At 46.0% G+C, this 27,600-nt stretch overlaps 1 protein-coding gene across 1 annotated transcript in view; it reads right to left on the reverse strand.

Annotated features, from left to right (window-relative positions):
• eps15l1a (epidermal growth factor receptor pathway substrate 15-like 1a) overlaps positions 1 to 27,600 on the reverse strand; it is a gene marked incomplete at both ends in the record, with an annotated part of 148,269 nt that overhangs the window by 91,518 nt on the left and 29,151 nt on the right. Inside the window, 5 exons of the mRNA XM_084309500.1 lie at positions 9,375 to 9,532; positions 9,972 to 10,214; positions 17,009 to 17,068; positions 24,549 to 24,674; positions 25,779 to 25,847. Coding sequence (XP_084165626.1) covers positions 9,375 to 9,532; positions 9,972 to 10,214; positions 17,009 to 17,068; positions 24,549 to 24,674; positions 25,779 to 25,847 — 656 coding nt within the window. The remainder of the gene's footprint in view (positions 1 to 9,374; positions 9,533 to 9,971; positions 10,215 to 17,008; positions 17,069 to 24,548; positions 24,675 to 25,778; positions 25,848 to 27,600) is intronic.

The raw sequence follows: 27,600 nt of genomic DNA on the forward strand, positions 1-27,600 counted from the left end.
TGTTTATATACTTGTATACTATATCTATATCTGTATAGATCCCATACCCACTCATAATAGTTATACCACTAGCCAATATGGCTTGCTATTATAGTGTATTCATAGTAATACTGTACATGCCAACTTCTTTTCATTGTACTACTTGTGCTGTACGATGACAATAAATGTAATATAATCTAATTCGATTAAATGTATTGTCATTATTTTGTGTGTGTGTGTGTGTGTCTGTGTGTGTGTGTGTGTGCGTGTGTCTGTGTGTGTGTGTGTGTGTGTGTGTGTGTGTGTGTGTGTGTGTGTGTGTGTGTGTGTGTGTGTGTGTGTGTGTGTGTGTGTGTGTGTGTGTGTGTGTGTGTGTGTGTGTGTGTGTGTCAGGGCTGTACGCTAAGCTTTTTCACTAGGGGCACAGGTGCCCCTAAATGAAAAATGTAGGGGGACTGAATCTTTTTTATGGGCACTTTTTTAAATAACAAAACCAATTTGTTTTTAATGAAAGTACTGTATATTATTTGTATGTCTCTAAATGTTTTGATGAATTGAAAATGGAGGACCCTTATGTAAACAAGCCGAAAGTCTTTTTCTGGTCTTCATCCTCCAGTCTTAGCAGTTGTTTATTGAGCTGTACTGTATTGTACCCATTCTGCAATCTGTTAATAACATTTTCAATCAATCAATCAGACAAATGTATAGAAAAGCTTTTATTATAAAATTCTTTCATATAACAATTTTTTTTTATTTATTGTTTAAGAAAATGTTTTAGCCCTATGCTTGACTATTATTTTAGGCATGGCAACAAATAAAATAATAATAATACAATTAATAAATAAAATATTAAATAAATAACGTCTCGGCTACACGTCTCTCGTTTTGTGTTACAAATTGGGCTCACCGATATGAACATAGGCCTCTTTACTTTACTATATTGAATGATTCACTAGACACAACAAGTAAATCCAGACACAACTCTCAGAGATCAAAGGACTTGAATATCTTGTTTAGTGAAGCGGGAATGATGGAGGTATGGAGAAACCTAAATGCAGGAGAAAGGAATTTTAGATTTTACTCATTACTCTGCGACGCACGAGGTACACTCTAGGCTAGACTTATTTTTAATAGATAAGAGAGAGAGACACAGGGTGGTGAGCTGCTCAATAGGAACGGCAGATATCTCAGACCACAATATGGTATATCTGAATCTGACCATACACTTGAACAACAGACAACGAGACACACTCTGGAGGCTGAACTTGGGGATTCTGAATGGGGAGGATCTCGTGAATCAGATCAGGAAGGAGATAACCAAATCTATTAAAAATAATGTGGACAGCCGAGTGAAACCGACCATCCTATGGGACACAATCAAGGCAATTATGAGGGGATACCTAATCTCAAAGACTGCACACTTGAATAAGTATAGGCAAATGAAATATGATCAATTACAGAGAGACTTGAGAAAACTCGAGCAACAGGTACAGGGAGGGGAGGGGGGGGGGTGACAGGCAGGGGTGCAGTCGTGCACACACGCGGTTACACGGCGTGTTATTAGTAGTCACTCAGGGCAGAAGTGCGCGCAATGATAAGTACCCAGCCGTTGTAGAAAGCTACCCGGCCAGCGGCCGGCACTTGTCACCTAGACTTTGCATAATAATAGGAACCTACGAGAAGGTGGGGGGCTGCTTGATCTCCATTGTTATGCATAATAATCATCTGTTCTGTGCGCAACTGAGGGAACATGTATGCGCGTGCGCGGGAGCGCGCGTGCACGTGGCGTGTAACCAGTTCCCATATTACGACTGCACCACTGGTGACAGGGAACAGATGAAGGGGATAAAATCACAACTTTAGGAGATGGGAAAAGGAGAGCTAGAGAAGAATTTAAGATACACAAAACAAACCTTCTATGAATCAGGCCCAAGGGCAACCAAGATCTTAGAAAAACGACTCAGGGCCCAGCAGAGTAGACATTTTATCCACAAGATCAGGGAACCCCAATCAGGAGAAGCGACTTATGAACCTGAAGAAATTCAACGTATATTCAAAGAATACTATGAAAAGTTGTACTCACAACCTGAGATGGAAGACGAGGAGAAAATTGTACAGTTTTTTATCATCCTTGGATCTCCCGAGTATAGGGAAAATCGATAATAAAGCCTTGATATCCCCCATCACAAAGTAAGAACTAGATATAGCCGTAGGAAGACTGAAAGCAAACAAAACCCCAGGGAGCGACGGGTTTCCAAACGAGTGGTACAAAATCTTTAAAGAAGACCTGGCCCCAGTAATGCTAGATTCTTTTAACTGGACACTTGTAAAGGCAGAAGCCCCCCCGTCCTGGAAAGAGGCGGTGATATCAGTTATACCAAAAGAAGGGAAGAATAAGGAACATTGCAAATCATATCGTCCCATATCGATGTTAAATGGGGATTACAAGCTGTTCACATCTATATTAACTAGGAGAATGGAGGACATCCTCCCTGACCTGATTCACGAGGACCAGACAGGGTTCATAATAGGCAGACAGACACAGGACAATGTTAGGCACACTTTACATGTGATAGAACAGGTGGAAAAACAACAACTCCCAGCAGCCTTGGTAAGTTTAGATGCGGAAAAGGCCTTCGACAGGGTCAGATGGTCCTTCCTGTTTAGGGTTTTGGAAAGATTTGGATTCGACGATCAATTCATCAGCTGTATAAGAGCTCTATACGACAATCCAAATGCCAGAGTAAAGATTAACGGTAGCTTGTCGGACAGATTCAAACTGTTCAGAGGGACGCGCCAGGGATGTTGTGCAAGCCCCGCCCTCTTCGCAATTTTCGTAGAACCATTAGCCCAAGCCATTAGAGAAAGTAAAGAAATTAAGTGTTAGAATAGCAAGGGGGGACCACAGGATAGGCCTTTTCGTGGATGATATTATAATATACCTCCAAAACCCAAACTTGACCTCCCCCAAGTTAATGACCATACTAAATGATTATGGCTGGATGTCAGGATACAAGCTGAATGTCGTGAAAACCCAGATTCTCACTTACAACTTCTCACCCAGTAATGGAATGAGGAAGGATTACAAACTGAATTGGGAAGCTGAATCAATGACTGTAGAAGCAGAAACTGACTTGTAGTATTTATATTATTGTTTAGTGTCTTATTTATGTTTGAACTCTAGGGGGCACCCCACCTCTATAACCTAGCTGATCACTGTAATTCATGCACCTGTTATGGGGATTCGTTTTTCCTACCTGTTTCACTGTTTGGAACTGATAGACAGAGCAACTGACAACTGCTCTAATTGAACCATTTAATTCACTATCATTCACCTTTGGACAATAAAACCCTGTAAACCGTACCAGCCGCAACTTGGGACATTCTTCTATATTTACATCACAAACTGTGTTACTGAGTAGAGAACTAATTAATTATGGGTGCATCGTGACGCCTGTCAGCACATTCGAGGAGTGACAGTCGGCCACTACAAAGTAGGAAAAACCATTGAAGAGGAAGTTATAGAAAAGCATTCAACTATCCAGAATCTCATTGACGAAGAGGATAAAGTACAAGACAACCTAGAATGGCACCCTTCCATGCTTGCTTGTAAAATGTTCCATGCTATCGTAAATAAGTGGATGTGTAAAGCTGCCTCCCTTCCTCAGGAGCAAGAAAAGGCACCATCCAGTTACAAAAGTAGCAAAAGGGGTCCAAACAGTCATAGAAGTAGTGTGAGCTCAACAACCTCATCTATGCTTAAAAAGACTCAAGCTGAAAAATCTGCCATGATGGCACGTCTTGCCAATTTAAAAGGGAAAACAACAGCTTGAAAAACTACAAGGACCGGCTTTTCTTTCACGAACAGTTTACCGAAGGCCAGGCAAAAGAGCTTGTAAGAAGTTGTCGGTATACAAACCACAAGATGGGTTACAACAAAGCCAAAAGACTGCTTGAAGGAAACTTCGGAAATAAACTCCTAATCGCAGCGGCTTGTATGGAGAAAGTTTCCAAGTGGACTACTATCAAAGGTGAGGACAAAAGGGCACTGCATGCCTATTCAATTGCTCTCCGTGGATGTCTAAACACAATGCAAGACATCGAATTTTTGGATGAGATGAGCACCCCATCTCAAATGAAGCTGGTGATCCTAAAATTACCATACAAGCTCAGGGAGAGGTGGCGAGCTACTGCTTATGACTTTTATGAACGTAAAAGAAAAAGGGCAAAGTTTCCTGAACTTGTTGCTTTCATAGAGCGACAGGCTAGAATAGCAACAGATCCTCTTTTTGGGGACATACAAGACCCTGCACCCAAAAAGGAACAAAGAGGAAGCAAACCGTTCAATGCAAAGTTCAAACCAGATTACAAGCGAAGTAGCTTTGCAACTATTACAACCCCTGGTTTCCATGACGAATGAAAGCCTTACTAAGGTTCAAAGCTAAGCGCTGACCGCTTAAACGCCATTGTGCGCAGACCGTGTGTATTCTGTGCAGGAGAACATGCAGATGAATCATGTAAAATGAACAAAAGACCTCACAAGGAAAAAATTGAATGCTTGATGTCTAAAGGAATATGCTTCGGCTGTTTAAATAAGGGACATAGAAGCAAAGATTGTTCGAACAGATTGAATTGTGATGTGTGCTCCCAAAAACATCCCAACAATTCTACACATATATAAAGGAAAAGATGAAGGACAAAAGACGGTTGAAACAAGTACGTCAATCAGCAGTGTAATGGTTTCTCTGGAAGCTCATGGCATTACCAGGGCCGGTGATGGCCAAACACTTTCAATCATACCAGTACAAGTGAAAATGTCCAACTCAACTAAAATCATCCAAACATATGCTTTCATGGATTCGGGGAGTACAGCATGTTTTTGTACTGAAGCGTTGAGACGGCAGTTGAATACGAAGGTAAAGAAAACACGAATCCTGTTGAGGACTATGGGCCAAGAGCAAGCACTTCATTTATCCCTGCTGGTCGACTTGAAGTAAGCAACATAGACAGTTCTGAGTTCTATGAGCTACCAAAGCTGTACATCCAAGATGAAATCCCTGTAGCCAAGGATCATATACCTACACAAGCTGCACTAGAAAGGTGGGACTACCCGAAGGAGATTCACCTGACAGAAGTTGATGTGCCTGTTGGACTGCTTATAGGAACCAATGCGCCACAACTAATGGAACCGTGGAAAGTCATTAACAGTCAGAATGAAGGACCTTATGCTGTTAAAACAGTGTTAGGATGGATAGTGAATGGATCACTAAACAAGGATGATGGAGATGGACTGCACTCATCTGTCACCACTAATCGGATTTCAGTAACAGACTTGAGCGATCTTCTCATGGGACAATACAACCATGATTTCCCAACAAGGAAATATGAGGAAAAGAAGGAAATGTCTGTTGAAGACAAAAGATTTGTGGAGATTATGTCGAACTCTGCTGTGAAAAGAGATGGACATTATCAGCTTGCACTTCCATTTAAGCAAAGGGAAACCAAAATGCCAAACAATCGCCATCTAGCAGAACAAAGAACGATGTCACTAAAGAGAAAGTTCCACCGGAATCCAACTTTCCACGAGGAATACAGAACATTTTTAGAAGGCGTAATACAGAAAGGTCATGCTGAGCCTGTGCCACAAGAAGAGCTCAAGGCTGACAGTGGAAAGGTATGGTACATACCACACCATGGGGTTCGCCACCCGAGGAAAGACACACTCCGTGTTGTTTTTTATTGCTCTCCCTCACTACAAGGAACTTCCCTGAATGACAATCTGATCCAAGGTCCCAACCTTACCAACACGTTACTTGGCGTTTTGATGCGGTTCAGACAAGAACCAACCCTCAGACTGCAACTATCTTCGCTTCCTATGGTGGCCTGGTGGGGACATCACTAAACCCCTAGCTGAGTTCAGGATGACAGTACACCTGTTTGGTGCTACATCCTCATCCAGCTGTGCCAGTTATGCCCTACTGAAATCTGCAGAGGACAACACAGAAGCATTCTCAGCCGAAGCAGTTGACACTGTTTGAAACAACTTCTATGTGGATGATTGTTTAAAGTCTGTTTCCACAGAAAAAGAAGCCGTGAGACTATGTGCAGAGCTAAAAGACGTATGTGCAAAAGGAGGCTTCAACTTAACCAAGTGGATAAGTAACAGCAGAACTGTGCTGGCTTCAATTCCTGAACAGGAAAGAGCCAAGGAAGTGAAGACCCTGGATTTGGAGAAACAAACTCTTCCCATCGAAAGAGCGCTTGGAATACAGTGGTGCATGGAAGAAGACACCATCAAGTTTCAAGTCAGCCTGAAACCCAAACCGGAGACTAGACAAGGTATTCTTTCCATTGTGAGCTCAGTCTATGATCCACTTGGGTTTCTTGCCCCCTTTGTTTTTAAAGCTAAACACATATTACAACAACTGTGCAAGCTTGATAGCGGATGGGATCAGGAAATTCCAGAGGCCTTCAGAAAACCATGGCAAAAATGGTTGATGGGCTTGAAGCAGATGGAAGACTTCAGTATCCCACGGTGTGTCAAACCCAAACAATTCAGGTCAATCCAATTTGCACAGTTACACCTCTTTTGCAATGCAAGTGAGATGGGGTATGGTGTCGTCGCCTACCTAAAAATGTCAAACAAAAATGATGATGTGCACACAGCCTTCATAATGGGAAAGGCGAGAGTGGCACCTCTCAAACAAATAACGATCCCTAGGATGGAGCTTACTGCAGCAGCCCTTGCTGTATGCATTGACCGAATGTTGACGACTGAGCTCAAAATCCCTCTTGAAAGTTCCATGTTCTGGACAGACAGTACGTCGGTACTAAAGTATATAAAAAATGAAAACCAAAGGTTTCACACCTTTGTGGCCAATCGGGTGAGCGTCATCAGAGAAGCAACAAATGTATCGCAGTGGAGGTACATAAACACCAAGTTGAACCCGGCAGACCACGCTTCTCGCGGTCTCCATGCTGAGGCATTCTTAAAGTGCGACACTTGGTGCAATGGTCCAGTTTTCTTGAAACATCCTGACCGACTTGCCGCCGACAATCCCGATGACCCTGAAATAAAGAAAGAAAAGGTCACCGTGAACGCAATCAATGAACGCGAACAAGAGGCAACAAGCAAAATGCTACTTCATTTTTCTGACTGGGGTAAACTAAGGAGAGCAACGTTATGGTTTTTGCACTTGAAAAGCATCTTGTTACAATTGAGTAAAAAGCGAAAGGAAGTACTTACCATTGTACAAGCACAACTGAAGGATGTGGACAAGCAGAAGCAGATGGTTGAAGCTGAGATGACAAGGTTCAAAGAGATGATGACTGTTATCACACTCACCATTGACGATCTGGAAGAGGCAGAGGAAGCTATAATACTCTTCTGTCAGAAACAACGCTTTTTGGAGGAACTGACACCACTGCAAGCCAATGGTTCTGTCAAGAAGAACAGCTCACTGTACAGACTTGATCCAGTCCTTGAAAATGGTATCTTGAGAGTTGGGAGACGATTGAACAAAATGGCAATGCCAGACGAAATGAAACACCCAGTAATTCTTCCCAAGAATCACCATGTCTCCCATATCATTCTCCGAAGTATCCATAACAAGGTTGGTCACAGCGGCAGAAATCACATGTTGTCAAGATTGAGGCAAAAATACTGGATTCCCTCTGCAAACGCTCTGGCAAGAAGTGTCATATCTGATTGTACTGTATGCCGACGTTTACTCGCTACAGGTGGAGAGCAAAAGATGGCAGATTTACCCAAAGACAGGTTAATACCTGACTTGCCACCATTCTCACATGTGGGGGTCGACTACTTTGGGCCAATTGAAGTAAAAAGAGGAAGGACTATGCTGAAAAGATATGGAGTGATTAACACTGTCCTGTCCTGTGAGTCTTGTCTGTCTTGTCTGTCCTGTGGTGGTGGTTGTCATATTATTACTGTTCTGTATAATGCTTATGTAAAACTAAAAAATAAAGAGTTATAAAAAAAAATATATAGCAGGAGCCATCGGCCAACAAAGATGTTGTTTCAACAAATGTATTCACAAAATGGAGTACCATCCAAATTATATTGAAGCCTCCCGTGACCAGTAACTAGGTGGTACTACTTAATAACCGCAGCAATATGCGCATATGCGGTACATTATGTGTAAATGTGCGCTATGTGCCTAAAGTCAAGACTCGACAGTACTGAACCAGAAAAATTATTTAGGACAATTTAGGACAACATTTTTTGCATGATTAAAAACGAAGGTTCGAGCGTCCGTTCGAAAAACCCTGGCGAAGTTCGAAGCCCAAAAACAGGCTTTGAGGACAGCTCTACCACTTCGATTGATTCCGAGGCTCTAATCAAAACAAAGGACTTCACTGGCTTCTTCTTCCCCTTTCTCCTTGCGATCAGCGCCCGCATGGATAGCGTTGGCTCCAAAATGTCATTGGCTACAAAGGTGGACAATCATTTTCGCCATCAGCAGTGACTGGTCCGTTCAGGATCCAACCAAACCGGACATGGTCACTTGCCCAAATGGCTTGTCAAATGACGCTCGTCGGATGTTTCGTCTTGTAACTCCAGACTGGAAGCACGCAATAGGTTGAGTGTGGTGACAATCGAAAGGCGGCAAATTCAACTTTCCAACAATGTATTGGTTGATCGGCAAAAACGCAGCCCGGAGCCGGCAGACGAGAGCAAAGTGCCGCGACGTGCCGTCCGATGCTTAAGTGGTTAATACATTGGTGTCTTATTACTGGATCTTGTAAACAAGTCACAGTAGAACAGTAATATCATGCTTTTCCAGTGTTTTACCTACTACCACTGCACAGAGATTTGACATTTTCTTTCTTAAATACAGCCACATACAATGGTTACAGGCAGCCATGTCGGAGGAGAGAGAACTACAATCATTCCGTACCACAAGGCCTTTACTCAAAAGTGCTGTGAGATCAGCTTGGGAGTTGGGACGTCCCTCATTTCTGAAATATATAAGGCTGTTAATTGTATCACACTTCCCATCACTCTGCTGCAGTCCAATATGAGGAACGCCACCTGGAGTGTTTAACATGTGATTTCCCATACCTAAGCAGATATGGTAATATACTGTATGTAATATATCTGTAAGTGGCTCAGGAGGTAGAGCAGTCGTCTGGTAATCCAGAGGTTCCAGGTTCGATTCCCGCTCCTCCTGGGCAGCGTGTCGAAGTGTCCTTGAGCAAGACACTTAACCCCTAACTGCTCCCGATGAGCAGGTTGGCATAAAAGCGCTATATAAATGCAGTCCATTTACCATTTACCTACAAGTCAATGTGTAAAAGGGTCCTTCTGAGTACTGTTTCCACGTGGTGCAGTCCTAGTAGTCAAGTGTAAAAGGGTTATAAAAGGTCCAACCTACCATATATGGGCGAGGAGGTTCTGGGGAAGCCCAGAGTGCATGAAGATGTCCTTTACTTCCAGTCCGCTCACAAAGCCGTCCAGGTCGGCGTCCGTCTTCAAGAAGATGTCGTCGTAGCGACCGCGGTCCGACACCGGGACCACCCAGTTTACCGAATGCTGAGAGAGAGGGACAGAGAGGTTATTTGATGAGGCAATTAAGACCATGAAACAAGAAAAAGAGAAAAAGAGAGATGTAGAAAGAGAGAGAGAGAGAGAGAGAGAGAGAGAGAGAGAGAGAGAGAGAGAGAGAGAGAGAGAGAGAGAGAGAGAGAGTAGTGCTGATGATTTTTAGCATGGTGTTATTCACAAGATGAAAAATATAAATTTTTAAAAATATAAATAAAAAAAATCCCTAGATACCAAGAACATGCAAATGGCCCTTGTAGAAGTGGAGCAATCTCCCATTTACATAGGTATGTATTTTAGGCGGATTTTCAGAAAATAGGGCTAGGGCTCAAGAGGTTAAGCATGTGAAATGTCCCTTAATGTTCATAGGGATGTACTCTTAAACCTGTGAGATGAGAAGAAGGCTGTGTGTGCATGCAGCAGTACGCACCTGTCCGGCCTTCAGTGAGTGTTTGGGCGACAGGCTTCCCGTGCTGTTGAGTGAGTTCATGCTGCCGTGTGACGGCGTGGAGCGCAGGGAGTCTTTGAGTGGCGGAGGGCTGGCGGGCAGCACGGACACCGCACTGGGAAGAGAGACCACACTCTTCTTCCTCTTGGATGGAGGTATGAGGGAGGAGGGGAGGACCACGGGAACAGGCTCCTTCTCCAGGGCTCTGTAGACCAAGTGCATGGCCTGAGAGAGAGAGAGAGAGAGAGAGAGAGAGAGAGAGAGAGAGAGAGAGAGAGAGAGAGAGATGACAAAGTTTAAACCTTTGTCATAAAGTTGTTATGGGAATTGAATTGAATAATTATTTTATGAAATAAAAAATTTAAATAAAAATGAACGAAAAATACAGAACTATAAAAGCTATACTAAACTATATTGAACTATACTGGTTCTCGTCAGTGCTGTAGTCCAAAAAGTTCCCAGTCGAGACAGAGTCTAGAGATCAAGACTAATAGCAGTCCAGGTCTAAGTCCAAGATAAGGAAAAGTTGAGGACCGTCCCGTCTCCGTCCCCGTCCCCATACCAAGAATAGAACAGGGCAAAATTATTTTACAATTGTTAAAATTACATCTACCAACGGCATGCAATTATTTATATTCAGATAATTTATATTCACATTTAGCTATAGCATTATACTCAAGGAAGCAGGGAACAACTAGCTTATGCTAGTTTAATCATAGTGCTAGTTTTACTACATCGCCGTTGTTACAAAGGGTCAGATTAAACCGAATATATATATTTATTGCTTGATATCCCTTGTATAATATTTGTATATCGTTTGGTATCCCTTGTATATTATTTGTATATATACACGGAATATCCCTTTACCTGGGTACAAACCAGAGTAATATTCGCTCTCCTATTGGACAGCGACCCCTAGGCGCCAACGACCAAGCCCCCAACGGCAAGTTCAAAGGCAACTCCGGGCATGTCTCAACATGTCCAGGGTCTGCGCAGTAATACGAGACAGAACTGAGGTTGGCACTAGATAATTCACCTTACGTATAAATACGGCGCAGGTGTAAACAGCAGCACTTCGTTCATTACTAGTAATACCTTCACCACGAGACAACGTGCAGTGAAGTGAGCTACTTTGCCTCTAAATAGAGCATTGAGAACCGCGTGCGAATAGATTGCTAAAGTGTCAGAGTTTAACGCAGTAACGTTGAGTTCGACTTATTCTAATGTGAAGTAATAGTCTACAATTTATAGTGTATCGTGCGGCTACAGTTCTTCAGTGACCAGCATTACCACCGGTTTGTCGTGTATATAGCTAGTGCACTTATCCAGGCTGGGCGGCCTAAACTCGTGCCCCCACCCGAGGAGTCCTAGACGAGAACCGTTGGATATGTACCCCGGAGAACCTACACCGGCGACTGCAGAACCATTTCTGGTTGGATTATATTGCTTTGGGACCGTGACCGCTGGAGCAGAGAACCGTCGATCCCACTGTCGTTTGGGATCTACCCCCCGTGAGGATCATCACTCGAGCCCGCCTCTAGGAAGAGGCTGGCTAGCTGTCTTCCATGCTGTCGAGCATACTGGATTATAGCTGTTGCTTTGTCTACTGATCAAGGGAGTACATGCACTGGCTCCTGTATCTGGAGCCTCGTTATTCCTCATTGACCCAGACTTTGTACCCGAACATTCCTCTACCCCTGCCGGCCTTACACCCGGAGGGAACCCCCCAGTGTCTCCAGCTGGTACTAGTGTGCCCTATGTAATTGCTATACCACAGGTGGCGTCAGTTTAGACCCATCCTAGTATTCATACTATTCTCATTGACTTACGCTCTTGACTTACTTTACGTGTGTTCTTCGCCATACAAGCGCGAGCCTAATTCTCAATCTGTAACTATATGCTAACTCTAATGTGGAACGAATACTAGAGAAGCTCCCTCCAGCCCGCCAAGAGCGCTTTCGGCGGCAGAGAGACCACCGTGATCCCGACGGTCCCGAGCCATCCCTCCTAGACCTGGCCGCCTTCCTCACGAGGGAAGTCAGCAGCCTACGACTGGATACGTTCGTGTGGAGTGGACCAAGCCCAAGAGATGGACCTCGGAGATCTAATGATAACCGCCGGTCGGTGACCGTCATGCACCAAGCCGAGTCAGTACCGCAGCACAAGAACCACAGCACCCCCTCGACGAAAGAGAAGTGGAAGATTGTATGCCAGTACTGTGAAAAGGAACATTGGCTGTCTCAATGTGACACTTTCAAGAAGATGGCCGCTGACGAGGTGAGTCAGTGGATCAAAGCCAACCGCCGCTGCAGCCGAGTGCCGTTTAAAGAAGAAATGCAGCAAGTGCGACGGCGCCCACTTGGATGTCTTACATGACAGCAACAAGAAGAAACTCGTACCCCCAAGCAGCTCGAGAGTGAACGTCATGTATATCGACCCTGCGAGGAGCGGGAGCTCCCGAGTGCTCTTGAAAGTGGTCCGAGTGATATTAAGCTACGAGGACAAGGTCATGGACACTTACGCCATCCTGGACGATGGGTCAGAAAAGACTCTCCTCCTCGCATCCGCTGCAGCCCGGCTGGGTCTGCGGGGGAGCGAAGAAACAATGACAATCCGTACTATAAGAAGAGACCTGAAGACCATAAAGGGTGAAAATGTCTCCTTCACGATAGCAGCAGTCGGGCAGCCCGAGAAGCAGTATAGGATTACTAACGCCTTCACCAGCCAAGAAATAGGCCTGTCACAGTACACCTACCCCATCCCCAAGCTGATGGAAAAATACGTGCACCTACGTCAACTACCTATACCGCTCATCGACGGCGCCACCCCGACCCTGCTCATAGGATCCGACCACGCACACCTCATCGTCCCAACGGACCGGGTCCACATCGGGCCCAGAGGCTGTCCAGCAGCGGTCGAGACCCGCCTAGGGTGGACACTACAAGGCCCCCTCTCCAGGTCTTCCAACCGACCAGCAGCCACTCGCTGCCTCCACTCAAGAATAAAAGAAGAAGACACCACCCTCTTACAGCACGTCGAGAGGCTATGGACATTAGACGCGATGCCCTTTAAGAATGAAAAGAAACTCGTTCGATCAAAGGAAGACACTTATGCCATAACCCTCCTCGAGCAGAGGACAAAGAGAGTCGAGGTCAATGGAGTGATGAGATACGCAACTCCACTCTTGGGGCGAGAGGGTATGCCCACCCTCCACGCCTCAAAAGAAGCGACGGAGCGATATCTACTGAACACCGAGCGGCGTCTAGCCAAAGACCCCACTCAAGCCACTGTGTACCGCGCTGAGATTGACAAGCTAATCACAGCGGGACACATAAAGAAAATTGACATTCAAGAGGCCGACCAGACGACCGAATCATGGTACGTGCCCCACCACAAGGTCCACCACAACGGCAAGGATCGTATTGTGTTCAACTGCAGCTACCAGATCGGACTACAGAATCTGAATAAAGAACTCTTGCCCGGCCCAACACTCGACCCCTCTCTACTAGGCGTGTTGCTACGTTTCCGCCAAGACAAGGTGGCCATCAGCGGCGACATCAAAGGGATGTTCCTGCAGGTGCGACTAGTGGAAGAGGACAAGCCCTTGCTACGGTTCTTATGCAGAGAGAGGATCGGGGATGAGCAACCATCCATCTACCAATGGGAGGTCCTCCCCTTCGGAACCACATGCAGCCCATGCTGTGCTACGTTCGCACTGCAAAAACATGTCACAGAAGACCCTGAAGCTGACGAGGAGGTCAGACAAAGTGTAGAGAGGAGTTTCTACGTGGACAACTGTCTGCAAAGCGCCTTGACGCCAGAAGAAGCCGAAGCCCTCCTACTCAAGCTCCGCGCCTCACTGATCAAAGGCGGCTTTGATCTCCGGCAGTGGGCCAGCAGCGACCCTCAAGTACTTCGCAGCCTCTCCCCAGAGACAAAGGCAGCAAGCAGCGAGACCTGGATGGCGACCATCCCAGGTGAAGCCCAAGAAATGACATTAGGACTAGTCTGGCGCTTCAAAACAGACTCGCTCCATTACAGATACACACCCCTGACCACGGAGCAGGGAAGGTCGACCCCTCTACCGACCACCAGACGGAGTGTATACAGAACACTCGCAAGGCAATATGACCCGCTGGGGTGTATCCTACCTTACACCACCAGGGCGAAAATGATTGTACGAGAGCTGTGGGACAAGGAACAGGGCTGGGACGACCCCATACCCGACCACCTCGCTTCCACCTGGACAGAGTGGGAGAGAGAGCTCGACTCGCTCCAAAATGTGAACATACGCCGAAGCTACTTCCCACCCACAGTGCGGCTGGAGACGTGCCAGATGGACCTGCACGTCTTCAGCGACGCCTCAGAAGTGGCCTACGGCTCGGTGGCTTACTTGCGGGCCCGAGAGGAGGGAGGAGAAATACACACAGCCTTCATCCTGGCTCGCTCAAGGATAGCCCCCCGCAAGCAACAATCGATCCCGCGTCTAGAGCTCTGCGCAGCCCTGGTAGGCGCGCAACTCGCCACGTTAATCCAACGTGAACTCACCATCCCGGTGCAAAGAACAATCCTGTGGTCAGACTCCATGACCGTACTCACATGGATCCAGTCCGATTCGTGTAGATACAAGGTCTTCGTGGGAGTCAGAATCACAGAGATCCAAGACTTAACAGAATCAGCATGCTGGAGGTACGTGGACACGAAACAGAACCCAGCAGATGTCATCACACGGGGGATGTCCCTAGATGACCTCACACGTCACAATATCTACAGTGACGGTCCTGAGTTCCTCAAGCTCCCGGAAGAAGAGTGGCCTAACCCCACCCCACGGGAGGCTAGTCAAGAGGAGGCAGAGATCAAGAAATCTATGTTCTGTGGGTTGACGCACACACTGGTCCCCACCGACCCTAACATAGACGACTGCCCCACCCTTGAGAGTGCGCAGTTAAAGACATTCCTGTGGCACCACCCTGAGGTTCCCTCCACTACTGACATTAATGCAGCTAACTACGAAGAAGCAGAACTCCTTCTGCTACAGCGAGCCCAAAGAGACTCGTTCCCCGACGAGCTAGACTGTCTGCAGGGATCAAAGCCAGTCCCGTCAGACAGCAGACTGCTCCACTTGGCCCCTGAGCGCGACGCCCATGACCTCATCAGAGTGGGTGGTCGTCTGAGACGAGCCCCGGACTTAACGGATGACGTCAAGTTCCCTATAGTCCTCAACAGCCGACACAAGGTCACCGAGCTCATCATAAAGAAATACGACGAGGAGGTGCACCACGCTGGGGCAGAGAGAGTCTTCGCTGAGATCCGACGTCGCTATTGGATACTGAATGGAAGAGAAGCAGTACGACGCTTCCAGCGGACTCGACCAGACCACCAGTGGCGAGCACAGCCCAGTATACCCAGGAGGGCCGACCTGCCTCACTGCCACACCCGACCCGTGGCGAGGCTGATAGAGTTGCCAAGGCTCCCTGACTCCCTTGATGACGATCATGACCCACTGACTTTGTAGATTGCCCTACTCCCCACAACAGACATTGAGTAGTTGACAGGACTATTAATCTGTCTTTGCTTTAACTAATTAGGTGCGGACTAATTAGGAGGCGGCTGTTACAAAGGGTCAGATTAAACCGAATATATATATTTATTGCTTGATATCCCTTGTATAATATTTGTATATCGTTTGGTATCCCTTGTATATTATTTGTATATATACACGGAATATCCCTTTACCTGGGTACAAACCAGAGTAATATTCGCTCTCCTATTGGACAGCGACCCCTAGGCGCCAACGACCAAGCCCCCAACGGCAAGTTCAAAGGCAACTCCGGGCATGTCTCAACATGTCCAGGGTCTGCGCAGTAATACGAGACAGAACTGAGGTTGGCACTAGATAATTCACCTTACGTATAAATACGGCGCAGGTGTAAACAGCAGCACTTCGTTCGTAATACCTTCACCACGAGACAACGTGCAGTGAAGTGAGCTACTTTGCCTCTAGAGCATTGAGAACCGCGTGCGAATAGATTGCTAAAGTGTCAGAGTTTAACGCAGTAACGTTGAGTTCGACTTATTCTAATGTGAAGTAATAGTCTACAATTTATAGTGTATCGTGCGGCTACAGTTCTTCAGTGACCAGCATTACCACCGGTTCGTCGTGTATATAGCTAGTGCACTTATCCAGGCTGGGCGGCCTAAACTCGTGCCCCCACCCGAGGAGTCCTAGACGAGAACCGTTGGATATGTACCCCGGAGAACCTACACCGGCGACTGCAGAACCATTTCTGGTTGGATTATATTGCTTTGGGACCGTGACCGCTGAAGCAGAGAACCGTCGATCCCACTGTCGTTTGGGATCTACCCCCTGTGAGGATCATCACTCGAGCCCGCCTCTAGGAAGAGGCTGGCTAGCTGTCTTCCATGCTGTCGAGCATACTGGATTATAGCTGTTGCTTTGTCTACTGATCAAGGGAGTACATGCACTGGCTCCTGTATCTGGAGCCTCGTTATTCCTCGTTGACCCAGACTTTGTACCCGAACATTCCTCTACCCCTGCCGGCCTTACACCCGGAGGGAACCCCCCAGTGTCTCCAGCTGGTACTAGTGTGCCCTATGTAATTGCTATACCACAGGTGGCGTCAGTTTAGACCCATCCTAGTATTCATACTATTCTCATTGACTTACGCTCTTGACTTACTTTACGTGTGTTCTTCGCCATACAAGCGCGAGCCTAATTCTCAATCTGTAACCTAACGTTGCTTAATAATAATAAATACCCTCCAAATAGTACTTTATGTGTCAATGCCGTATTCTTGTGTGGGTGTTCACCATATATATTCATGTACTGTATGGCCAGTAATTAAAGTACATAACTAGTAGTGGTTTAATATATCATACTCTTTAATACAGTCAGGGAATTGTACCCCTCAGTTACAGCCGTCATTCATGATCACAGATGGGAATGCTCTTTAGGCCACTATGAAAACACTGTCTAGAGTAAAGTGCATAAAGCTCACCACTGCAAACTCATCTCTGTCCAGATGTCCATCTTTATCGATGTCGCTGAGGTCCCAAACCTGGTGGTGGGGAGAAATGCACAAAGTGAGATTAAAAGAACTACTTAACATTTTGAAGGTTAGACTGGTATTTTCATGATTTCAGGACGGTTCTACATGTATACATAACATATCCTTCATTGTTATGTATACTCATTCACGGCCAGCCGTTCTATCCATCATTGTACTCAATGGGCCACAGCTTTAAAATATAGGGATTTTCACTGTGTGTCGCGGTGTTTGCAGGGCTATATCTATATTCTATATTATAGCTATGGAGACAATACTATGGCTCATTTGACAGTAACTATCCATCGTCCAACATGTGAAAAAGAATACACTTTTTCATGTATATGTTCGCGTGTTATACCGTGGTGAATATTGTATAGTTTCAGAGTGATCCTGGCTAATTCCTGGTAACTGCGTTATGGAGCGATATGTGAATTTTGCTAAAAACGTTAGCGTTGCTCGCCTGGACACGTTACTCTTTCCAAATCAACGGTATATAATAGGTATTATGTTTCATCATGAATGCATGAAAGGGTAGGGGGGTCGTTTTTTTATGCTTTGATCGCCAGCAACGGCATTCATTTTTAATACTACATACGTTGATCGGCTGGATCGATATGAAATCATTGTAGGATAAAGGTGGAATTGACGTCAGATAGTCCTTACCTTTGATCGGGTTATTCCAAAAAGAATATTCCAATTGTCTGATCGCGATTTCCAGTATTGATGTCGATCGGGTCCCTGACATGAAGTGGCACAAGATATGCCTCAAGTGTGCTGAACGCGTTTCGAAGTGATTTACTTGGCTTGGTCTAAATTCTCTGCCCGGACGACATTAGATGTGACACACAGTGTGTAATAAGGTTTCAAAGGGTGGGCGATACTGCCACCTAGCAGGATGCGGCCGGTATTGCACTCTCGGGATCTCAGAATGATTTCCTATGGTAACACCGAGATCCGTGAGCCTGTAAAGAATTAAAAAAATTGAATAAAAGAAAAACCGACCAAAATCGTGGGTTTGGCACTCAACCGCTGGCGAGTTAACCCGAGAAATCTCGGGTCTCAAGTTCAAGTTTCTTTATTATTTGTCATACAGAAATACAGAATACTTTGCATGAAATGTTTCTTTCTGTTTTTCTCCTGAGAGTGTGCTAGATAATAACAAGATAGTATAAATAAGTATAATAAGTATCAAATAGAAAGTCAAGAAGTCAAGTAAAAACAAGTGTAAACAACAATTGTTCAGTATACCTCTATATACAGTATGTACATCTGGTACAAAAAATGGTGAGGTATAGCTTAGCTTGTGGTGCCACCTTGTGGTGGTGAGGTGCAATAAGGAGGTGCAATAAGGAATAATGGATAAGGAATGAGAGATGTGCAATTCCCTTACCAATAATATAAATATAAAGTGTAAAGTGTAAAAGTGTAAAGTGTGGTAAAGTGGGTGCTACAGTGTGTTGTTTATTTAAAGTGAGTGTGTGTGTGCTGTGGGTGTGTTGATGGCCTGTTATTGTTCATTGTTCAATCACTGTTCATTGAGCATCCTGATGGCCTGGGGATAGAAGCTCCTTCTGAGTCTCTCTGTGCTTGCCATGAGACTCCGGTATCGCTTGCCTGACTGCAGCAGTTCAAAGAGGCAGTTGTTTGGGTGGCTGGAGTGTTTGATTATTCTCTTAGCCTTGCCCATGCACCGCTTGTTGTAAATGCCTTGGAGAGTGGGAAGCCCCCCTCCAATTGTGCATTCGGCTGAACGGGCCTACTCTCTGTAGTCTGCTGCGGTCTTGTGCAGTGCTATTCCCAAACCAGGAGGTGATATTGCCAGTCAGGATGCTCTCTATTGTGCATGAGCAGAAGTTCTTGAGGATCTTCTGACTCACGTTGAACTTCCTTAAGCGCCTCAGGAAGTAGAGGCGTTGTCGTGCCTTCTTGATAACACTGTCAATGTGTGTGGTCCATGTCAAGTCCTCGGATATGTGGACTCTGAGGTACTTAAAACTGATCACTCTCTCAACCGGTGCCCCGTCGATGTTGAGGGGGCTGTAGTCCCTGACCCCGACCTCCCAAAGTCCACAATCATCTCCTTTGTTTTGCTGACGTTCAGGGAGAGGCTGTTCTCTTGACACCATCCCACTAGAACCTTAACCTTCTTCAGGTAGGCCCTCTCATTGTTTGCAGAGATCAGGCCTACCACTACTGTGTCGTCAGCAAATTTGATGATTGTGTTGTTTTTCCGCTGTGCCACACAGTCGTGTGTGTACAGCAAGTAGAGGAGGGGACTCAGAACACAGCCCTGGGGGGCCCCTATGTTGAGAGTGATGGATGAGGAGGTGCAGTCGCCTGCTGCTCTCACCACCTGGGGTCTGCCCGTCAGGAAGTCCAAGACCCACTGGCAGAGGTCATAGTTCAAGCCCAGGTCCCTGAGCTTGGCTATGAGTTTGGAGGGGACTATGGTATTGAATGCTGAGCTGTAGTCGATGAACAGCATTCTCACATAGTTCCCCTGCCTCTTGTCCAGGTGTGATGCTGCTGTGTGCAGCACATGGGCTATGGCGTCCTCCGTGGACCTGTTGGGGCGATATGCAAATTGCAGGGGGTCCAGGTTGATGGGGAGGGAGGAGCAGATGTAGCCCTTCACTAGCTTCTCAAAGCACTTCATGGCTATGGAGGTGAGAGCTACAGGGCGGTAGTCGTTGAGGCAAGCAGGCTTGGATTTTTTGGGTACAGGGATAATGGTGGACTTCTTCAGACAGGTGGGGATGACAGCCTGTTCTAAGAACAGGTTAAATATGTCAGTGAATACCGGGGCCAGTTGGTCGTCACAGACTTGTAGGATGCGGCCGGGGATACCGTCCAGTCCTGCTGCCTTCCTGATATTCACTTTCTTAAAGGTCCTCCTCACCTCATGTTCTGTTATCCTGAACACTGTGTCTCCATCAGCAGTGCCCCCCCCCCCCTCTATTGCAGTGGTTTGTAGGCTGGTGCTGTTATTCCCAGCCTCAAACCTCGCATAGAAGGTATTGAGATCATTTGCTAAGGAGATGTCACTGTTCAGCTTGAGGGAGGTGCCTTTGTAATCTGTCATCGTTCTGAGGCCCTGCCACATAGCTCTAGACTAGAGTCAGCCTGTTCATATTGAAGTTCAATTGTATCCCTGTAGCGCCTTTTTGCTTCTATTACTGCGCTCCTAATGTTGTATCTCGCCACCTTGTGGTCATTCATGTTACCTGCCACAAGCCCGGCGTTATAGGCTGAGGTGCGCGCCTTCAGAGCTTCGCGGACGGATTTGTCTACCCAGGGCTTTTGGTTTGGGTAAACTCTAATTGTGGTAGTGGGGATTGTTTCTTCCACCAAAGTACAAACAAAGTCCAGCACTGTTTCCGTGTAGTCATTAATGTTATCTGTGTTGTCGCGGAACACCCCCCAGTCTGTACATTCAAGTGCAGTCTGGCACTGAATGAGTTAATGCATTCTGCCACTTTGCACTCACTACATCCACACTGTGATTGTTGCATTTTATTGCTATTTGCTACTTTATTGTTGTTTATCCTGCTATTTTATTGTATTTCTGCTCCAATTTTGCTGTATTACTTTTATTCAGTCTATTTTATGCTACTTCTATGTCTATGTTACTGCTATAAATCACTTTGGGATGCAGTTATATATCATCTGGCTTTGAGTCTCGCTCTGCCTTCTGAGATAACCCATTATCTCCAGCACCTAGTGTGCTCCGGGGAACAAAACAAATGCACCCACTTGCGCGGGCGGCTAGGTGGTGTAGTGGGCAAGGCACTCGCCACCAGTGTGGAGACGCTAGGATTCGCGTGTTCGAATCCAGCTCTCCACATTGTTTTCAGTTTAGCTGGTCGTCCGCAGTAATACACATTGGCCGTATTACGGGGAGGGAAACTGAAGGGTGGGGATCGGGCGTTGTGAACAAGCGACTCCTACAAGTCGGTTGGTGCGCCTGCGCAGTAGAATCAGGAAGTGTCGGGGGCAGCGTGAGCCTCCCACGCGTTACTCCTCGACACTGAGAGATCGAGCTGCGCAGGTGAAAAGATGCGACTGCTGTTACCTCAAGTACCGGAGGGGACTTGTGCTATGTATGACTTAGTCCACATTGCAGCCGGCTTGTGGGAGGCAAGAAACAGCGTTCGTGACAGGGGAGGGTTGAATTGGATGATACGAAATTGGGATGGGAGAAAATATAGAAAAATGGGAGAAAAAGTGGATCAAAAAAACAAATGCACCCACTTGCACGTGACCACGCCACTCCCATGCGTCCCCTATATTACGCCGGAAGTGGTCATGCCTCACCCTTCCTCATTCGTTTCCAACGCGGAAGCAGCTCAGATGCACTTCTGAACTGGAGATTGTTATGTAAAGAAAGATTACGCAGTGTTGGGCTTCGCCAGAAGTACGCCAGCCCCGGGATCCTTCTCGGCACATCCACAGCACGGCGGTCCTATCCTGTGTTTTTTCCTCGTCGCTTGACAGCGGACCGATGGACTTCGCGCAACGTTTAGCAGTCAAGCTACGTCGCGCTCAGGTAGGACCTGCGCTAGCAGGCATTGGTACTGGCATGGGTAATACTGCTTGTTGTCTCGTGAGACGACCGGGTGATGTATTGGCGCAGGGGGCGGGATATTTGGATAAACGTGGTCATCATGATCAGGGGTGCAGTCGTAATATCAGAACTGCCTGTACGCTGTTTAAATGACGCCACATGCACGTGCGCGCATGCGCATACATGTTCCCTTGCATGCGCACAGAACAGATGATTATTATGCATAAATAGTAGGAAACATGTTTGTATAGGAAATTACTAGTTTTAGTTTAGTTTTTGTAAATATTGCCTTCAAATAGAGAAGCTGAAAAAGGTAGCAGGATGTAGCCTTCAATATATAAAGAAATTATATTGTCAACAGATATGGTTGAAAAACAAACAATGTTTTAAATGTAATTGTAGATACAATATTGTAGTTACAATTTCTTTAATTGAATTAACTTAAACTAGAAAAGTAAATACAAACTAAATTAACAATGTAACTTACAGTTTACAGTTTCCTTCTGAAGCACAACGAAATGTCTCATACTTCCAGTCGGGACCATTTGGTTCCACAGCTCAAGCAAACCCCCACTAATTGGTACAGGGCTTGTATTTTGGTTTTGCACTTCTCTTTCTTTGTTATGCTATTGGTATCCTATTATTATGCAAAGACTAGGTGATAGATAAGTGCCGGGTACTTGGCGCACGGCGCGACGAGTCGAGTGAAAGTTGTGAACGCATTTTTGTGTGCACGCGCATGCACATCCGTGCGCATACTTCTGCTCAGAAAACTGCCGGGTCGGCGTGGTACCACGTGGGACCACCACTGCACCACTGATCATGACTCACTTTTGAGATGTTTTTCCAAGTATCCTAGCGCGCAGCTAATGCTAATGCTACAATGTTGGGGCACCGTTCCCATGTACCCCGCCGGGGCTGTCTTTACTCTCCCTCCTCTTAACCATTCATGCTGACGGTCAATCGGTGTCTAATGTTGGGGGTTTAGCGGAGGCTTATTTACCCTTTACATGGGTGGATGGGCTGACGACAGGGCTCAGGGCAGGTGTGCATTTTGTGAATCTATGAATTGAAAATGGGGGACCCTGATGTAGACAGGACTAACGTTTTCTCTGGTCTGCATCCCCTTAACAATTGTGTGTATTGGGCTAGCCCATTCTGCAATATGTTAATAGAGTTTTCGTTCATTCATTCATTTATCCCTTCACAGGTGCACACCGCAGTGGAGGTTGTTGCATGGCTGCTAGTGGAGCAGTGCTTCACTAGTATTAGACTTTGGTCAGCAGCCGCCACTGGTGTTCCGTGCTTAGTGGAGCAGGTGGCATCGGTCCTTTGCCCTGACATGGTGGAAAGGTATCCAGGTGGCTGGTGGGCTGATGAAGCTTATATCGCCGGGGTACATAATTTAGCAGCAACTAACAACATTGCTCAATGTTGGAGCAATCGCCCCTTGAGGAGGGGAGGGGTCTCCTCCTCAGGGCTCCCCTCTCCGCGGGTGGACCTTGGTCTGTCCACGGGGGCGCGGGCGGTATTTGACCTGGGCTCCATGCTGCCATACACCGCGCAGCCAGAGGTGAGAGCACGGCCTCGCCAGCGGCTGCAGCGAGGCCCCCGGCCAGCGGCCATGTTTCCCCCGCCTGAGATACCCTGGACATAAAGGAAACAGGTGATCACAAGGCCGACAGCCTCGGCGGCCGAAGGATCGGCTACATTAGATGGGCACGCCCTAAAAAACCGTTGCCATCTAGCTGTGTCTAGCACGCTCTCTGGTTACTCCACCCCGCTACACTACGGGACTCAGGGCTCTGATTTGTCCCCTTTGGCTGCGGGCCGCGTTCTTCCACTGAAGCGCAAGCGGCCCCACATTTCGCTTCTCATGGAGACAGGGGCTGACACCCAGTTGCTAGCTAGGCCTGGGTCTGTCTATGAGAATGCTGTGCTGTCAAGCGGCTCCCACACCACACGTCCTGGTGAGCCTGGTGTTGTATCTGTCGACGGAGCAGGGTTCCCTGTATCTAAAGATTTTTGTCAAAAAAGAATTTAGGCCCAGGAGGTCGCAGCGTGGGTTCCCCCCAGCCCCGCCCTCGCCAGGCCGGGTATTACGTTAGTGCCTCCCCCGTCTGGACTTCCGATCCCGCGGTGGTCAGCAGGCACGTGTAATTTGGGTGGTAGTAATATCACTACAGGGCTACGGTGTGTAGAGACCCACCCTATCGGGCAGTGTGGGACCACACACCATGCATGTCCAGCTGCAGAGCAGGCTGTCCTCAGCAAGCTAAGCCGGGAAGATGCTCAGACCAGGGTTGCTCAGACCAGGGTTGACGCGTCCGCTCTGCCCTTTATCTCAGAAGGCAGAGCGAGACGCGAAGCCAGATGATATATAACGTAAGGTTATCCTATAACCCTAGTTATATGAATACTGGCTGAGCGTCTCGCTCTTTAGCACCCTGAGGTCCCTTGGATGTTTTCTGCTTATGGAAATCGAACTGGCAAGGGTGAGGTGTGACCACTTCCGGCGTAATATAGGGGACGCATGGACGTGGCGTGGTCACGTGCAAGTGGGTGCATTTGTTTTGTTCCCCGGAGAACACTAAGAGTGCTGGAGATAATGGGTTATCTCAGAAGGCAGAGCGAGACGCTCAGCCAGTATTCATATAACTAGGGTTATAGGATAACCTTATGTTATTGTATGAAAGGTGCTACAGTATACAAATAAAGTTATAATTTGTATAGCATTAGTATTATTTCAGCATTTACCTTGCTCTCGTGTGGAGGAGAGATTAGCAAAAAGGTTGCATGAAACTATAGATGCTCAAACCCTGTAACCACTGCAGATAAAGAAGCTATGACTGTTTTAAAGTCATTCACTGACTCTTTAAGATATGTTCAGAAACAGGAGAGGGGTTCTGCTGGGATGTTGGTTACCTTCCCCAGGACGTCCAGAGGTAGTTTGGAGTTGATCAGCACTGGCTTGACCTTTTCTCCCGACAGCAGGCCGTTCACTGGGGCCAGACTTTCAAAGATCCCATCAAATTTGCCCTTCTCCTCAGGCTGCATAGAATACACACAGACACACACGTAGTTATACTTCATCCAAGTAAAACACACAGTCACAATTCAGATAGATGAAATATTCCCACAATTTTGTATAATTTCAATGATGTATAGTGGCTCGGGAGGTAGAGCAGTCGTCTGGTAATCCGGGAGGTTCCTGGTTCGATTCCCGCACCTCCCGGGCAGCGTGTCAAAGTGTCCTTGAGCAAGACACTTAACCTCTAATTGCTCCCGATGAGCAGGTTGGCACCTTGCATGGTGCCTCCACGGTCGGTGTGTGAATGTGTGAGTGAACGGGTAAAATGTGAAGAACAATTGTAAAGCGCTTTGGATAAAAGAGATATATAAATGCAGCCATTTACCATTTACCGTAAATCCTCTAATAGTGGAGGGTACTCGAATAAAGGACAGGCCTCTTATATAAGCCGGGGTTTGATACATGGAGACAAATACAGGCCGGCTTCCAATAATAAGGTCGCAAAAAAAAGTTTATTTTTTATTTTTCGTGCCGTGATATAGAATGAGATAAACTCTTGCCAATGCAAATTAAGTGTTGCCTCCCGCTACACTGACTACATTAACGTTTCCCTCTCGCTGCCGTTAGCTTTAGTGTTAGCTAACGTCGTCACATCTAGATCTGTGGTGTCGGCTGGACGACGCCGGCTTTGTTTTGCAAACGTTAACATTCGCTATCTACCGGTATATGCCGTTGGCAGGCGGGGCTGGCGTTGTCCAGTCAGCATCACAGATCATGATGGCTATGACAGCGTCAGCTAAAGCCACTGCATGTTATCATCAACTCGATTTGACTGAAGTAGTCGAGAAGGTAGGTACCACACGCTAAATCGTCCCCGGACCCCGCAACCTATAGACAGTTCCAACTTCAGTGTGTGAATTACGTTAATCCACCACAGTTTAGCCCTGACAAAGCAAATACTCATGAGATCTGTATATGTTTATGTCTAAATAAAATCAATCAATCAATCACAATTGTGTGTGTGTGTGTGTGTGTGTGTGTGTGTGTGTGTGTGTGTGTGTGTGTGTGTGTGTGTGTGTGTGTGTGTGTGTGTGTGTGTGTGTGTGTGTGTGTGTGTCACTCACCCTCACAGCCCAGTGTGGTTCACTAGGGATGGAGGCTGTACTACTCAGAGACGGGCTGCTGGTGTCCTTCTACAAGCAAACAATAAGACAAAACCATCAGCAAGGGATGGGATGGGATGAAAACGCCAAATTTCAAGTTTCAAGTTTAACTAGTAAACTTAACTTTAACTAAATAAACTAGTGACCATAATGATCTGGGTTTTTGGTTATTGTCCCAGTATGGTGCTGAACATTTTCAGAAGGCACTAATTCACTAATCAAAATAATTTCACTGCAGGTTTTATATTGAAATACTTTCTTCTTTTTCTTTTTTAATATACACAATATAGTATATATACACAATAAATAACAATTAGCCGCATTATGCACTATGCACTAAATAATAACTGTATATTATGTACATTATGCGTTCATATTAAAATAATAACATAAACATGTGTAAACATGAAAATGTGGGTTTAAATTAATAGAAAATGCTTCATTTATTTTATTTCAATGTGTCAATTCATACATTCTGTAGAGATGGATTTATGGCGTGATTTCAATCTCGTACCGGCCCGGACCGCTCAGGCTTAAGAAGAGGTTAAGGATGCTAATGGTACTTGGAATGAAGGACTTCCTGAATATATTCCTAGTTGCCGGGGGGACTCTATAGCGCCTCCCAGAGCTCAAGAGCTCAAACTGGCTGAATAAAGGATGGGAGCTGTCTGCCAAGATACTCCTAGCCTCCTTCCTTGTTCTTTCTGTGAGGAGTACTGGCAAGGGCTTTGGGGGTTTGCCCACTATCTTGCTGGCCATTGACACAATGCAAGAGAGTTTATTCTTAAGTTTGAGGTTCAGGTAACCGAACCAGAGGAAAATGAAAAGTTAAAACACTCTCAATAAGTGTTTTGCACACTAGCTCTAAAATCTGCTGACTGACACCGAAGCCCTGGAGTCTTCTCAGAAGATAACGTCGCTGTGAATATTTCTTGAAAACATACTCTGTGTTTTCAGAGAAGCTCACCTGACAATCTAAGACTGTACCAAGATATTTGAATGTATTCAGTTTCAACATGTTGGCCATCAAGTGAAACTGGCTTTGCTGTGATGATCGGAGTCTAAAGTCATCAAGTGAAACTGGCTTTGCTGTGATGATCGGAGTCTAAAAGGTACTTGTTTTGTTTGGGTACTTGCAGGGTTTTTTGGGTACTTGTTTTGTTAGGGTACTTGCACGTTTTTCTTTAGGTACTTGTTTTGTTTTGGTACATGTTTTGTTTGGGTACTTGCAGGGTTTTAGGTACTTGTTTTGTTAGAGTACTTGCATGTTTTGTTTGCGTAATTGTTTTGTTAGGATACTTGCAGGTTTTGTTTGGGTACTTGTTTTTTTAGGGTACTTGCAGGTTTTGTTTGGGTACTTGTTTTTTAGGGTACTTGCCGGTTTTGTTTGGGTACTTGTTTTGTTAGGGTACTTGCAGGGTTTTTGGGTACTTGTTTTGTTTGGGTACTTGCAGGGTTTTTGGGTACTTGTTTTGTTAGGGTACTTGCAGGTTTTGTTTGGGTACAATTGCAGTGATTCCTGCTGCATGTTAATACTTTGGGGGGCCCCCAAAGTATAATGGCTCCCCCCAAAATATAATTAGTGTTATTCTTTTATTTTTTTACTCAGTGAGCACTCATTTGCATTTGCATTGGTGGCAATGAGTGCTCAGTGAGTAAAAAAAAAATGTAAACCAGAAATTATACTTTGGGGGGAGCCAACGATGTTAATACACACTTGGTAAGATGTACGTATGAAAGAAGACCACAAAAAACAGAAGTGACTGCTCTCAGCTGTTTAACA

The sequence above is a fragment of the Notolepis coatsorum genome (genome assembly GCF_963971535.1).
Source record: "Notolepis coatsorum genome assembly, chromosome: 3".
In the NCBI taxonomy this organism is placed as follows: Eukaryota; Metazoa; Chordata; class Actinopteri; order Aulopiformes; family Paralepididae; genus Notolepis; species Notolepis coatsorum.